The 15,785-nt window shown below is 50.9% G+C and overlaps 6 protein-coding genes across 6 annotated transcripts; 3 read left to right on the plus strand and 3 right to left on the minus strand.

Moving 5' to 3' along the window:
• Positions 1-140: 140 nt before the first annotated feature.
• Positions 141-1,118, plus strand: LMH87_001433 (uncharacterized protein; the record flags this gene model as incomplete). Its single annotated transcript, XM_056192705.1, has 1 exon — positions 141-1,118. One exon carries the CDS (start codon positions 141-143, stop codon positions 1,116-1,118), a length of 978 nt encoding a protein of 325 aa, XP_056049815.1.
• Positions 1,119-3,746: 2,628 nt separating this feature from the next.
• On the plus strand, positions 3,747-6,275 carry LMH87_001434 (uncharacterized protein; the record flags this gene model as incomplete). Its single annotated transcript, XM_056192707.1, has 2 exons — positions 3,747-3,764; positions 4,020-6,275. The coding sequence occupies 2 exons, from the start codon at positions 3,747-3,749 to the stop codon at positions 6,273-6,275; spliced, it is 2,274 nt and encodes a 757-aa protein (XP_056049816.1).
• Positions 6,276-7,781: 1,506 nt separating this feature from the next.
• Positions 7,782-9,029, minus strand: LMH87_001435 (uncharacterized protein; the record flags this gene model as incomplete). The annotated part of the gene is made up of 2 exons (XM_056192708.1): positions 7,782-8,295; positions 8,377-9,029. The coding sequence occupies 2 exons, from the start codon at positions 9,027-9,029 to the stop codon at positions 7,782-7,784; spliced, it is 1,167 nt and encodes a 388-aa protein (XP_056049817.1).
• Positions 9,030-10,563: 1,534 nt separating this feature from the next.
• On the minus strand, positions 10,564-10,953 carry LMH87_001436 (uncharacterized protein; the record flags this gene model as incomplete). The annotated part of the gene is made up of 1 exon (XM_056192709.1): positions 10,564-10,953. One exon carries the CDS (start codon positions 10,951-10,953, stop codon positions 10,564-10,566), a length of 390 nt encoding a protein of 129 aa, XP_056049818.1.
• Positions 10,954-11,378: 425 nt separating this feature from the next.
• Positions 11,379-12,063, minus strand: LMH87_001437 (uncharacterized protein; the record flags this gene model as incomplete). The annotated part of the gene is made up of 2 exons (XM_056192710.1): positions 11,379-11,554; positions 11,613-12,063. 2 exons carry the CDS (start codon positions 12,061-12,063, stop codon positions 11,379-11,381), a joined length of 627 nt encoding a protein of 208 aa, XP_056049819.1.
• Positions 12,064-13,586: 1,523 nt separating this feature from the next.
• LMH87_001438 (uncharacterized protein) lies at positions 13,587-14,092 on the plus strand (the record flags this gene model as incomplete). Its single annotated transcript, XM_056192711.1, has 3 exons — positions 13,587-13,772; positions 13,827-13,896; positions 14,082-14,092. 3 exons carry the CDS (start codon positions 13,587-13,589, stop codon positions 14,090-14,092), a joined length of 267 nt encoding a protein of 88 aa, XP_056049820.1.
• Between the last annotated feature and the right edge of the window lie 1,693 nt (positions 14,093-15,785).

The following is a 15,785-nucleotide window of genomic DNA, read 5'->3' on the forward strand; positions in this document are numbered from 1 at the left end:
CTCGCAAAGTTTTCGCCTCTTCCAGTCTTTCGCAGAATGTTTTAAAACAGTCCTCTTCCCTGCCCCCATTCTTTGTCAAACAAATATCTCTACATGCTATATTGCACACGTACCGCAGCATCTTTCTACTCTACTACATAATGACATTTCGCTTACTCACTACAGCGTGCCACCTACAAGCTGCTGCCCTCAGCCTCGCCGCTTCGCTGCCACGCAATGATTTGCCCTTGCCACTGGTCATATGGAATGGCCTCGGCCATGATTTGAATAATGCTGTACTTCCGCCCGTTGGTGATATGGCCAGCGATATTCATCCGGGCACATTTGTCTACAACATCATGAATAACATTGTCGATGACGACTGGTACAGTGTCTACCTCGGCAACATCTCATCGCAGCTCGATAAAGTCTGTAATGAGTTAGCAAAGCATCCCGTTTTGTCTCTCGCGCCCGCTATCGATGCCATCGGCTTCTCCCAAGGCGGCCTGTTTCTTCGGGCCTATGTGGAGCGCTGCAACAAGCCTCCAGTCCGCAGTTTGGTCACTTTTGGCAGCCAGCACAACGGCATCGCCAGACTCCCAGATTGTGCGCCCACCAACTGGCCGTGTAAGAGCGCCATGACTCTCCTCCGCTTCAACAATTGGAGCAGCTTTGTCCAAAGCCGTGTGGTTCCTGCACAGTACCTCAGAGACCTGGGTGATTACGCCTCGTATCTCGACGGCTCCAACTTCCTCGCTGATATCAATAACGAGCGAGAGCGCAAGAACTCGGTGTACGCGAGTCGATTGGCTAGCCTAGCCAAGTTTGTCATGTTCATGTTTGAGCAGGATAGTCGGGTTATACCGCGTGAGTCATCGTGGTTTGGAGATAAAACTCCTAACAGCAATGTCCCACTTCGTCAGCGCCGTCTCTACTTGGAGGACTGGCTCGGCTTGCGGGAATTGGATGACAAGGGAGCTATCGTCTTTCGCGCCATTGCCGCAGAGCATATGCACATTCCCTGGCAAGCTCTCAACGATACTATACGCGAATTCTTCGGTCCATATCAGCGCCGATTTCGCTCGCATAAATACCAGGATCCAGTTACATATGGAGCCTTTGGAGCCGATGAGCTCTGACTTATACCTGGATTGCGATATGGATACATGCACGCTGACCTTGGAGGTGAAACATGCTATAAGGTTGATATGTAAGCTTAAGCTGGCTATGCTCATCCGACAGCAACCGGCCGTTGAAATGGGCAAAGATAAGACCAGACTCGGAGTCAGAATTCTGAAAGACAACGATATTCTCCTAGTGAAATAAGTATGCATTTTGTGATGGTCTTCAGATAGGACTCCATACGTGTTGAATGCGGCTGAGGAAGCTCGCCTCGCGGCCAGCCTGCTCACGATGCTGTGATGAGTATCTCTTGATGACAACAGGGCGGTGACTCCGCCTCTCATCCACCGCCTTCCCCTTTTAGTCTACAATGCTTCTTCGACTTCCACCGCCTGCTGCCTCTAGCGGAGAGGTGTTGCCTACAACCTGTTTAAGGTCTTTTCTTGTCTGTCACCGCCTATCAGTTTGGGATGGGGGCACCTCATCTCCTGCTGACCGCCTACCTTTTATGAATGCACTAGCTCTATTCACCGCTTACCTGGTTGGGCAGTCCTAATTAGGCTCATCGTAAGATGACTGAAGAGCATAGTTCTAATTATTATTATTTTTTACGCACCCTGTTATAGGATGCGCTGTATAAGAAAATTATCGCCAGGCCTCTGTGATGGCGCCCTTTCGGCTATAGTTAAGACGGTCATGCCCTAGTGTGATTGATGAGGAAAGGCAGCCCACTCTGTAGAAATGGGCCAGATTTAGAAGTGCGAACAATATGGAAGCCAGAAATGGAAGTGTGGTAAAAGTGGGAGTAGCATATTTCACCTAATCCTTAATAGGAAGTCCTAGATTTGGCCTTTTGGTGCTGTCCTTGGCTTGTACTTGAAATGCCCGGATCTGCTCGTCTGCTGTCCATATTTGGACACTGGCATATTCTGGCGTAGCGATTTCTGGTGATAGGCTCTAGCTAGTGGCTTCCGGCCGTTTCCCCTCGCGCCGTATGTGTCCACTACTTCACCTCTTATTTTAACCTTTTTAATTTATTACCGGTACCTACCGCTCGTTGCCGCACCTTGCGCCCGCTCCTGGCCTTCCATACCACCCGATTTTACGATTTTCGTTGACTAACGGTCGGACTCTAGGTTAATTGGCAGTTTCCTGCGATGTCTATTTTCTGCCATAGTTCGGCTTTCGTATCCACCATTTGTTATTTTGTGGTTAACAGAGAAGTAACGCCGAGCAGCCACAAATGACTGTTTTCTAAGAAAAGTAAAACATGTTCTGCATTATGTGCATCACATAGTCTCCTTGCGTGCATAGCTATGTTGGACGCCCTGAAGCTGAGTACTAAATCGACGCTAAAAAGGTTTGAACGACCCACCAATTGAGAGACTCCTAGCTGCGCATGCCGTTTTCACGAAGACAACATCTACTACCAATCCCCAGCACACTAACGAAGCCTTCAAAACTCTTTCTAAGCACGAGCTGCATCATGGTCTGCAAAACGCGAAAGCGCTCGCGTACTATTGTTGTCGGATAACTCTGCCTCTGTTGAAAAAGCAAGCAGACTTGACGTAATTGCTGGATGTCATAAGCTCATGGATGTCAGAGGTTGGAAGGCTGGCCAGCCTCCCTGACTTCGTCAGGTGGCTGGGACGCCTTCTTCAAACTAAGATAAATGACGTGAACCCGTCTAGCAGATTAGGAGGACAAGCTTCTCAACAATAACAGAATCAATGACAGCTAACTGCCTCACATAACGTAACAGCTCGACTACCACCGGAATTACGGAGGCTGATATGGGAATACCTGTATGCATGGCAACCCCTCACATTAAAAATCGACATCCGCGAGTTGGACACAGAGCGCTTTACGGTCAATTTCACGACACGGGCCCAGCTTCATTTGCCGTGCAGAGAAGCGTGGGAGGTCCAGAAGAGTTCTCGACCCCCTATCCAACAACTGGAGACGCGATGTGTTCGATACTCCATACCGGCAGCGCCAATCGCGATGGGGGCCAACGTCAGGACTCTCTATTTTGCCCAGGGTTTGGAGTATCTGCGCGTTTTCACAAGCGCTTTTCCCACTGTGAAGGCCGCGTCGATAGCAATTCGAATTGAAACTGCAGCCTATGAACAGCTAGACTTGCTACAATCTGTATCGACAGGATGCTCCCCAAATACTCCCATGCGAGTAGCTACTTCGTGCTATGTAATATATCTCCACCAAGGCATGCACAATCTTGCGCAATATTACACGCTATTTTCCACTATTCTTTCTTCCTATTCGACTATTTTTCGCCCAGGAGTTGGCCCGATTCTTGCCTTGAACTAGGAGTAATCAATAACGGATTTGCGCTGACCAAGAAGGCCAAGACGGATATGAAGCACAGCCTCTCCTTTTTGCTTTTAGACGCACTGAATAATGTTCAGCGCGAGTTCGAATTGAGATTTGCGTAGACTGTATTTGGACATTGGTCTTTTTGTGATCACACAAGGTTGTGAGCTAACTGCCATAAAAGTGACAGTCAGCTCTGGTCGTTCACGTGTTCACGATCACAAGTTCGAGTTCGAGTTCAAAAAGCAGTCGGTCGGTACTTCTCTTCTTTTATTTCTACTTGACTCTTGTAAGGAGGTAATCAACATTACAGCATGATCACGTACTGCACGGTTCCGCGGCAGCGGCGGAGAGCGAATGGACTGAGGCTGTAACGGGGGATACCGAGCGGAACAAGAATCCGGGGTTGATCTAAATCTGGTACAGTGGGAAATGTGATATATCTGTACAGTACAGCAAATCTGAATTGCACACGAGATATTGAACCGGCAAATACCCATGCCACTCTCTTTTGCATTATTACTGGAACACACGATGAAGTGAGAACAAGGTATTTAATACACTGCTTTCTCGCCGAGCTTTTAAAGCGGCCTAACATTATCATCACGTCCCGACCATTCGCCAAGGCTCCGCCGAACCTGGACCTCGAGTTGGAAACCATTGGATTCGGCCCCGATCAGGTGAACGAGTATATCGAAATATCCTTCACGAATCCAGAAACGGGCGAAACTGATCAGGTCAAAGTCGACAAGGTCCGGTCGTTTCTTCAAGAGCGCTGGCTCATTCAGGGCCTTGTGCGCATCCCAATCCAATTGGATGCGCTTTGTTACACTTGGGAAGAGTTCGATCCGGAAACTGTGCCAAGCACCATGACTGGCATGTATAACTCTATCGTGCAAAAGTTATGGAAGAAGGATGTTGTACGATTGGAGAAGGTCAAGGAGGGTTATGCTAAAGACGCTCATGCTGCTGAGATCGAGGGCAGAGTCACGGCTGAGATTGCGCTGGTTGAATGCCTTGCGTTCAATGGCTTACACAATGGTGTAATAGATTTCGCGCCCGTACATCGAGCAAGTGTGGTCCAATTATACCCCCTACAAGATTTGTCACTCGATGAGACACTTTCGCGACTGTCTTTCTTACGAACTTCAGACATGGCAGCAAACATTAAGCACCGAAACTACCACTTCATACACCTGACATTTCAAGAGTATTTTGCGGCACGTTATTTTGTGCGGCAGTGGAAGGAACAGGGAGGACAACTCCAGTGTCTTACATTCAGTAATAAGGACACAGAGACAAAAGCAAGCCACCCTATGGATTTTCTTCAAAGACACAAATACACAGCTCACTATGACATATTCTGGCGGTTTGTTGCCGGTTTGCTGGACGGCAGCGGTCAGGCAGCAGATTTCATGAGTAAAATCGAGGAGGAGCCGCTTGACCTCTTGGGTCCTACGCATCAGCGACTGGTCATGCATTGCTTGAGCGAAATATCGAGCTTGCCAACGGGGCCGGCCCTAGAGGATCGGTTGGCACAGTGGTTGTTATTTGAATGCAAATTCAACAAAAGCGCGATGCTAGCAAGTGAAATCGAGTTTCCAGAGGTAGCCCTAATGACTGCCCTACTCGATAAGTCTAGTGATGTTCAGAAAATAATTCTACAGTCACTAGCTTCTCGAGCCTTAATTCCGCGAAGCATCGCTGAAGTGGTGGCGGTGCGGCTTGGCGACGAGGACCGGGACGTGCGATCGGCCGCTCTTTGGGCCCTAGGCGGGCGGGCGGCGCTGCCTGACAACGTGCTCACGGCCGTGGCGGCACGTCTCGGCGACAAGGACAAGGGCGTGCGATCGGCCGCTGTCGAAGCCCTAGGCGGGCGGGCGGCGCTGCCTGACGAGGTGCTCACGGCCGTGGCGGCACGGCTCGGCGACATAGACGGGGACGTGCGATGGGCCGCTTTCCAGGTTCTAGGCAGGCGGGCGGCGCTGCCTGACGACGTGCTTATGGCCGTGGCGGCTCGGCTAGGCGACATAGACAGGCACGTGCGATGGGCCACTGTCCAGGCCCTACGCGGGCGGGCGGCGCTGCCTGATGACGTGCTCACGGCCGTGGCGGCGCGGCTAGACGACAAAGACGGGGGCGTGCGATGGGCCGCTGTCCGGGCCCTAGGCAGGCAGGCGGCGCTGCCTGACGACGTGCTCACGGCCGTGGCGGCGCGGCTGGATGACAAAGACTGGCACGTGCGATGGGCCGCTGTCGATGCCCTAGGCGGGCGGGTGGCGCTGCCTGACGACGTGCTTATGGCCGTGGTGGCGTGGCTGGGCGATGAAGACCGGCATGTGCGATCGGCCGCTGTTGAGGCCCTAGGCGGGCGGGTGGCGCTGCCTGACGATATGCTCGCGGCCGTGGCGGCGCGGCTAGACGACGAAGACGGGGGCGTGCGATTGGCCGCTGTCGAGGCCCTAGGCGGGCAGGCGACACTGTCTGACGACGTGCTTACGGCCGTGGCGGCGCGGCTCGACGACGAGGACGAGGACCGGCACGTGCGAAGCACCGCTGTCGATATTTTAATGCATAGGCACGAGAAATTCTGTTGCACCCTTCTTAAAGGGCCTCTCTTCCCATCTTTTTATAAGGCTTTACTTGAACGGAGTTTTGAGGAACAATTAAGTTGGTGTATTGCAAAAGACAACTTCTGTATTAACATGCCAGACGTTATTACGGAATTCTCCGCCGATATTCAACAGAACGAATTTTGGGAATGGATAAACGGAGCGCGGCCAGCGGACTATCCATCCAGCAGCGGCGAGGAGAGCTTGTCGCAAGCCCTACTTAGTGGCTGACGATTTTGACGGCGGGTGGATGGTTCGCCAATGTATCTAAGGAGGACCAAGGGAGAAGTATGGGGCAAACATTTGCCGTGACACCGAGCAAATCTGAGGCATCATCTGTCGACCCTAACAGCGTCGGCTCAGTCGTTTCAGAATAAGCTTCTCGGTATATAGACAGCGCTGCAGCGTTGCAACCGTCAGATGAAGAGCCACCCACCTCTTGCAGAATTTCAGGGCGATGTGGATGATGATTTTCTGACTCCTACAATTAGGAAAGACAGGAAGAAATTTCGAGGCACTGCATGGTAGAAGACCTTCCTGTTAATCGGGAGTGAAGGTATTGAGTGTCATGAATTGAAGCAAGGGATGCCATCGATCAGCACGATGGATGCCACCTATTTCCTACAGCAATTTGGGCACATTGCCTTTCATCGCGACACTGTATAACGCAGGTCTGTGTCCCCCTATCGTCAACATGTCAATTCTACCCACGTCGAGGTGGTGAGGCTGTTTCTCGAGAAGGGTGAACGTCTATTGCATGCAAGGCGGACAATGGTCAGTGACCGCAATCGTGACGATGGCTATTGTTGGAGCACTATTTGTCTTTACAATGGCTATTTATGCCCTCTACGAGTATGTATTGCTAGCAAAGTTGAAATAAGGGAATCATTGCTGAAGGTTCTACTCGAAAACTGGGAAACTACGCATGAGTTACGTGTCTGGACAAGAAGCGAACGTTCTTGTTTCTAAGCATGAGAACCCGAATGTTGGAGATAAGCCTGATTCTTTCTGGAAATCAAATATATCCTTAGCATTAGTTTCTATAACAGATTAGATCAGTTTCAAGCATTCTGTCTTTATCATAGCTTATCCGGTCAGAGCTTACCCTGCACCGACAATCCACATGTTCACGGATCAGACCTGGCCAACTCTCCCCATATAAATTTCTCCCAATTTTCAAGCCGTTAGCGGCTCGTTAGTGGGTTCAATTTTTACAGGCCACCTGCCGCGATTTTCGCCGTCAGCGTCTATCGTGGCACGAACAGCGTACAAGACGACTTTGGGAGCAGTTCGTCGTTCTCTGCGAAGCTGGCAGTATCTACTTTTCCACGCGGACCTCCGGAACTAAATAGTCATGTGTATTAGAAGGCCTGCCCTTGTAGACAACGGTGGCTAGTTGCGTAGGTTTTTCACCCTACTTGACCGGCCTCTGTTTCCTTCCGAGGCGGTTTCCCTGCCATCATCCCTACGCTATTTCTATCGCTTGGTAACTGGAATATAGACAGCGGTGGCAGTGTGTGTGTGTAGGGATGAGGAAATCCTGACCAGAAAACTATGGGTTGACGGATCACCCAGAGCACGCTGACGGGTGAAGGGCCTGAACGTGGGTACTAGAAGTTAATATCTCTCTACATTCAAATAACTTCTACATACAAAAACCGACTATCAATACTTTGCGTACAGCGACTTCCCATTTTTTCCGCGAACATCCCACACATCCCATAGACTGCCTCCTCGTTACGCAACCATCCCACAGGGCGTGTAATCATATGGGTGCGGACAGTTTGTACCGGCGAGCCACTGAAGCAACTGGAGGGCTTCGTTGCTAGCCTTTTTCCCGCCGCAAAAGTAGGCCTGGGGGCAACCCTTGTGGTCCTCGATGATGAGGGCGCATGTGGGATCTTCCACATTCCAGAGAAGAAACGACCAGGTGCTTTTGTGGCCGTCTTCTTTCGTACACGGCGGCGCCTCAAAGGTGGTGACGATGCGCTGCAGAAGCCACGGCAGCGAGATCAGATCCGACAGCCTCGTCGTCTTTGGGAGCGCGCCGCGCTGGCAACCCTTTTCCTGGTTATCAACCCAGAGACCATCGGACTCCTTGCCCTCTATTCGGAGAACCATATCGCCGTCGCCCCGGGGTGCCTTTAGAGGTGCGGGTCTTATTCCATTTAATCCAAAAGATGTCTTGTCACGGCTAGATCCGAGGCCGCGGACGCCGCCACCTGTTGAAGAGGCCACTGAGCTTCCGCAACTGTGGGTTCCCAAAACCCCGAACAGCCCAATTGAGGCTACTTCGCAGACTGATTATATCAAAAGGCGCATAAGTTGTCACCAAGGAAGCACCCTGCTCTTGTCGTAGCCGCCGAGGATGAATGAGCCGCTCTGCTCGTGCTTCGCACTGCCGAGATGCATGCTCACAGTCTTGGTGCCAATGATGCCCTGGAATTTGACCTGGTCCAGCACGCCGGGAGGCACGCTGTCCGCATCGGTGAGGTTGTAGGTCCCGAGTCCCAAGTATCCCACCCTTGGGACGAATGACGAGCCGTTGGCGGTCTTGTACTTCCAGTCGCTCGTGGCGAAAATGGTTGTATTGATGCTTACATCATCCGACGACGCCGATATCAGCTGCATGCTGTCAAAATACGACGTTACCGTGCTTGACGTCTGGTTGATGAAGCCATACATTAAGTGTTTCAATTCGTCACTTTCCAGATGTGACAGCTCCGTTTTGCGCGCTGCTGACGACTTGGCCGGGTCATAGAACCCGCCGCCCTCGGTGGTGAGAATCGAGTTCCCGTAGAATAAGCTGGGGTACAGTGGTAGCTGAGGGCCGTCGTCGCCGCCAACTCGGACCAAGGGTGCTTGCCAGGGGCCATCTGGGCCTAGGAGGCTGCAGCCGACTTTTTCGTAACATGCGCCAGGGTCGGTGTTGAAGGGTAGCTTGATTGTGGACGCCACGGCTACGCGCTTCGCCTTTGACGGCATTGTGCCTTGCACCCACTACTGGGAGTGCTAAGGCTGCCTGCGGCAGAATGGGAGTTTCAAGTAAAGGATTCATGCTTTTCGATTGATGCTAGGTTTTCAGGGCTCAACATGGGAGGTCGTGAGCTATTCATTCGTTTTCTGTCAATTGTCGAGTTTTGTCAGCACCTTCTGCTGTTGGGCAAGGGCGCTCAATTTATCCTGGCCGCACGGACCTCGCACCACCATCACCCTACTTATGTCTCGGGAACCGGAAAAATAGGCGGCCTATATCTTTAGAGGCGGTTTCCTACTGAATTTGCGGCACGGGAAGCGCCACTCGGGAAATTTGGCCGCATTGAATCGCGATGATTCTTGGAGACAATACTCGGAGTACTGGTTCACCGATAGCACGTCTAAAGCCTACTCTATGGCGCAGTACGTACGTTCATTACACACACAGGGGCGCGCGCGCGCGCGTGCGCTCCTATCTTTAGCCAGAACCCCAAGGAATTCTATTTGTAGCTCTTCGAGCTACGTTTTGTACATAGAGCCTGCTCTACCTGAGGAGTGCCTAACCGTAGCAATAGACCTAATTCAACGCACCTGTGTGCTTTCCGTCCTACCCGCTGCCCGCCGACCCTAACATTACGTAGCTCCCAACCATAGGACGCTGAGCACGATGTCGTCCCGTCCAGCCCCTCCTGAACAGCCCCAGGATGCATCTGCCTTCGCGAACTTTATGCAAGAAAACCCTGAAGATTGGTTCAGTCACTGCCAGGCTCAGCGCCACCATCGCTGTCGTCACCACCTAAGATTCTCTTGTACCTACCACCCCCAACATATCTCCACTCGGGAATATTAGGCCGTGCAGGCTTTACCATAATGTACACACTGACGCATTTGTACTTACGTTAGGGCTTCCGATCCGTCTAGAGTATCAAAAATTAGGTAGGAAAATGATATTGAGCGAGGTGGGAGCTTCAGTCTTTTTGATCCAGAGTCTCTGTTGTGAGGCAGCAATCCGCGTCTGAATTATGAGCGATAGATCCTGGGGCTGGAATGGGTACTGTTTCAGTGACAGCTTGTTGGCTGACAGGCTCCCATCGCGTCAGGGCTCCCCAAGACATCAGTGAGACCGGATCAATTCTTACAATATGACCTTTGTTCTATCATCGTTCAAAGGCAACCGATATCCTATTTTTATGTGCAAAACCAGCTTGAGGTCACTTTCTGTCATTAAAAATTAGCGCACACTGTAACAGCTAACGATGGGCGGTGTTAGTGGGCGTTTCCAGGTGCTTTACACTAATTAATAGGCCCGCGGGCCTGTAAACTAGCGCTGGTGCCGCCTATTTTTAACTGTTACAGCGCAAGGTCAATGTAAAAGACAAAGAGTATGACCTCAAGCTGGTTTTGAGCATAACAATATTCCCAATGATGAACTCGAAGAATTATAGGGAAGACTCGAGGTGGTGACGACATGCTAGGGTGGCTCCTAGGTGCTTTGGCTCCCAATGTGATTGCTCCACTGCTCGACATACTCCCAATCCATATCCTAGGTCATCTTATCAGACCAATTCGCAGTAGGTTCCGGCTGCGGTGGCGAATCCTGGTAGCTTGCTTCCAGCATCTCCAGCTCCCGGCGCTTCTTTGCCGTGTTGAGACTGAGCAGGCGCCGCGCCATAGACAACGCTTCGCGCGTCAGCCCCGTATCAGTGGCGCGGACGAGCTTTCCCAGGCTCTCAAAGGCCTTTGAGATGTGCGCATTCGCGGTCAGCGTGGCCATCGCAAGAAGAACACAGGTGTACTGGAACACGCTGCCAATGACGTTCCAAAACATGTGTCCTTGGCCGGCGATCCAGGAGCCGGCGACTGTGGCCACATTGCCACTATTGATCACCAGCTGGATGATTTCTTCGGGTATGCCTACTTTGAGCTGGTACATGCGCCGGTAGAAGCAAAACGTTTGGAGCGCCAGGGTGACGAAGAGCCCGAATGAGCGCAGGTGATTGAAGAACGGCATGCAGCATGGGCGCAAAACAGATCGCCCGTGGCAAACCGTTCCAAGCTACGGACGGAGAGGCGCTGGCCAGACCACACTCCCTGGCAGCGGGAAATAGGCAGTCGAATCTGCCGGCTTCTTTTGCACATCTGCACCAATGAGTGCTTCCTTTCAACAAATATTAGCAACGCAGAAAAAGGAGGGTTTACAGCCAGGAGCAGTTGTCTATAGAAACCGTTGGCCACGTTTCTGCCTTCATAGTCTTGTGCTCGCTCCAAGTCAACACTACCGTCTGAAACAACTCAGCCCAATATGCCAGAACGAGATCCAGCCATTTTTGAGTATGCTGACAGAGCAAGTCAGAGGAGTTAGGAAAATATGCCATCTAATCGTGTCTGCATCGACGATTCCAGCATCAAATATGGATTTAAAGTGTCAATTTCTTGGTTGATGAGATGTTTGGCACTGGGTAGTAGGCCATTGTTGGCGGTCGTGTTGAATGGCGCTTCGGAAGCAATAGGTGCAAGCATATTATTCAAGGTGTCTGTACATCGTAAGCGGCTGCTTATTTGTGCCGACCACCCCATTCCGCGTTTACATACCGGTCATGACGGGCGTCGTCGTCAGCTGACCCTGTGTCGGAGACCGCATCTTGGTAATAGACTTTGCTACTGCCGACACAGGGGATGCCGACACCACGGGTGCATTCTGCTTACCGCTCATGCGGCGCACAAAGTTGCCCGCCTCATTACGGATCCAATTGTCAATGTTGGCGTCGCCGCAGGCGGCGTGGCCCATGACAAGGTGCTTGAGCTGGGCCACCTCCTCCATGAGGTCTTTCGTCTCGCTGCGTAGGGCCTTATATGTAGTCTCGAGCGCGATCTTCTTGCGCTCGAGGCCGTCCTGCCACTCCTTCTTGCGCTGACGGCACTTGGAGGCAGCGGCGCGGTTGCGCTCGAGCTTGCGCCTGCGCCGCTTGTCTGCAGTGCCTGTGGTGGCGCCGCCCCGTTTAGACTTCGACGATGTAGCGGCTGTTCTTGACTTGCTAGCCATTTCGCCTTGCTCCTCGTGGTGGGCTGTTTTGGTGTGTCAGAGACTTCTTCTTCTTCAGGAACGTCGTCGTCTTCCGTCTCGGGTGTGTCGGGCGCGGTTGAGCGCGTCACGGATGAGATGGGTATTGTGCGAGAAGAGGCAGTGTCTGTTTCAAAAAGCGGCTGCTGTTGCAGGAGAGTGCCTGGGTCGATGGACAGATTGGTTCCTGCTAGCATGGCGGATAGACCAGGATCCAGCAGTGTGTTGTTCATACCCGTAGAGCGTGTTCGCATTGTTGTGAGATGCCTGCGTTGTTGTTATTGTTGCCTAATTAGGCGCAAGACGAACACAGAGTCTGGCAATAAAAGGCTGCAAATCTTGACGGTGAATTGGGGATGTTGTTTGCAATGCCCGGTGATGTTTTTAATGGGAAATAGAGCTTGTAGTTAAAGCTGTCACCTCAGTTATGTGAGGGCTCGATAGCACGTCGCAGCTTTGGCAAGACGTAGTTCGAGCACTGTGTTGTAGGTGAATGACGGGTGTGGGTACCAGAAATGCTGGGTTTCATTGATACGAATTGACACAAATAATAAGGGACACAACGCTACAGAGCAAAAAGTGATAAACCGGGAGAAAATGGACATTTTCCTCCTGCTGCCGCCTAGCGAGCCAGAAATAGCGGTTCAGATGTGACCCGCTAGGTAACTAGAACCCACCAAAAGCACTAGCTACACCCATAGCGGGGGTTTTACGGGTACCGGTACTGTTATAGGTGTCGCAGGTTTCCAGCATAGTGCGCTGTATTTTGACTGTTGGCTAGAGAGCCATAAATAGCGGTTCAGATATACCCGACCGGCTAGCTTACACTCACTAAGAGCACTAGCGACACCCATATTGAGCTTGGTTGGGTTCTGCGAAGAGCTGAGCGGCATAGCGTTTGTGCTGGAACCAGTGAGACAGCAAGAAATCACACACTTTGCGTGCCCACCTCCGTCTTTTTAGCGCTAAACATGATGTTTAATTATATGCAACAGACACGACTTATGCATGAATGAACACCGTAGTATGAATATAGTAGTATCATCTTTATGTTCACAAATCTGGGGCAGCTGACCTGCAGCAGCACCTCACGTGATCTCGACTCAAACACCCACCCAGTTCAAATGCCATTGCTTCTTCGACACAAACCATCGAAAATGACGGCACTGGCGCTATGCGAAATCGTCCGCAATGTCCTTGAGAATCTGAGTGATGTCTCAGACCTCCTGGCTTGCGCATGCGTTAATAAAGTTTGGAATGAGGAGGCCCTGAGAATTCTTTACCGCGGATCCTTGACAGATACACAATTTCGCTCACCTGATATTGAGTCTTTAAATTGCCTGCTTGTTGCATCGCGAGAACGGTTTGCCTTCAACATGGGCTTCGTGAAACATCTACTGCTCCACCCGAATGCGCCTAGTAACGATGAAATAGCCCACCCAACACGTCGTATCGCTTGTTTACAGAAATGTCGAGCTTTGCGCCGCCGTCACGATACCGAGCTTATGTTTTCCTCTCGGAGGACCTGTCTCTCCAGCTTGACGATTCCCTTTGAGATAATGGGAGAAGACTTTTCTCAAGCGGCCGATCTGCTTGTGCAGACAAGCATAGAGTTTCTGGCCATAGATATTTCGTACTGTGGACTTTTAGCAGATTGTTTCAGTCCTCAACCGGGCTCGGGTGTTCCGATGGCACGTCGTGAGACTTCGACGCGGCGAATGGTGCAATGGGCTAACCGCGTCTAGAAAACCTTCGAAAATCTACGGGCCCTAGCGATCTACTATTCAGAGAATGATGAAGATTTTGATGAGCTTTGTGAGCTGCTGGCAAATTGCAGCTTGCGTTTCCTACATCTCGAGAGTCAATTCAGCACCAACCAGGCCACGGGTGCGATCCCGGACAACTTGCTTTTGAGTTTGAAAGAACAGACAGCACTCGAGGTTCTAGCATTGACGGGGATGCATTGCGATATCTTGAAGAATTCTGACAACTCCAATCAGATGAACGCTGACAACGAAACCGCATGGCCTCTGCTGAAGGCCTTATATCTCCGAACGTGCCACCCACTTTGTCTGAAACAACTTTTGAAATTTAAATATGTTCAAATCATTGCCGTTGAACAATCTGAGCCGAGTGCTCGCTGCATCACACCTGAGGCCGCTGGCTATATAGGGATGTGTTGCGCGTTGCGGGCGCTCGATCTTGGAGAGCACGAGATCGGCGGAACTGAAGTTATCAGGATCGCTCGGGGCTGCCCAAAATTGAGATATCTGCGGCTAGGCAGCATTTTGAACGCAGAAACCTCGGACTTCGTGGGAGACACGTTCTTATCCATCATTCGGAGTCTTCCTTACTTGGAAGGCCTAGAGATCCTGTCGAAATTTCGAATGGATGGCGCGATACTCGAAGAAATTGCTCTTTGTTGTCCCCGGTTGACTTTTCTCGAGCTTCCGTTCGCCCGCGTCGACATCTCTTTGACGACGCTATGTGGTACATCTCCTCTATCGCTCCTGAGGGGTCTTCAACTGTATGCTATTTGGTTCGAGCGTCCGAAACATCTGTTACAAACTGAGGTGCTCGGAAGACTTGCAGTGGAATGGCGCAGGGTGTTCCCAAACTTGCCAGTGATACCATGTCACGGAGACGTATACTGGAGCAAGGATGATGCAGACAGAGACGAAGAGATGAGTGACGAAGACATGGTCTATCAAAAACCCGCATCTGACTTTGACGATTACGGCTCGAGCTGGTTTATATTACGAGTGAAGCTGTGGAAGACCCTTGATTATGCAAGAGACACATTTTTACTGGACAAAATGAAAAATGTATGGAAGAGGAAATTCGAAGTGGAAATGATCGGCTGGCCAGTCGTGCCGTTTACAGTCTTTTTAGACCCAAACCTGCATTCCACGACGTCTCGCGAGTACGATTGACGGCGCAGCCATGGTCAATGCAAACGTACACATCTGGTGACGAGTCCTTGATATTTACCAGTCGACTTCTTAGGAGGATTCTGGCATTATTAAGATTGCAGCTCGGAAGAGAACGTGTAGATGATACGTGTGCTCGCGGTTTCCGGTTAGGTGAAAGACGGTTTGCGTAATCAGCTAGCTGCCGGTAACTAGAGCTGATTTAAAAAGATAGTTGAAGGACAATGTATGTATTAATATGATATTATCTTGCATATCAATAAGAATCTAGTGTCCTCTTGGGGCTTCACATTGCTCATATCCGACCCTTTCCCTCCTTGTTTTCGCTAGTTGCGTTGCAGCCTGTGCGCGGTGTATTTTTTTGCGAGTTTCCCATTCTTCAATCAAGCGCTTTGAGTTTGCGGCATCCGCTTCCCTAACGAGGGAAGGCTCCCAAACTACCCAGTAGTAATTTTTTCCCATCTATCCACTTTCCAGACGCAGCTAGGAAGATGGTAATTGGCTGGCAGTCCGTATTGACCAGTACGCCACTCCATAGTCAGACAACTGAAAAGCAAAAGAAAAAGAAAAGAAAAAAAAGTAGAGTGTAGTTAGTCATATGAAATTTGAGTTCCGTAAACTTCCTCGGATTTTTTTCCCGTCAGCCATTTTGCATCATCTTCGCTTTCATGTCCGTCGCGCACCTTGTGCTTTATAGCGAGGCCAGCCTTTGACTTGTCATGTGTTTTCCCATCAGTTCACGCTCTAAAGATACCTTGCGTGTCTCAATCCATA

This window comes from Akanthomyces muscarius, chromosome 3 (genome assembly GCF_028009165.1).
Source record: "Akanthomyces muscarius strain Ve6 chromosome 3, whole genome shotgun sequence".
Taxonomy (NCBI): Eukaryota; Fungi; Ascomycota; class Sordariomycetes; order Hypocreales; family Cordycipitaceae; genus Akanthomyces; species Akanthomyces muscarius.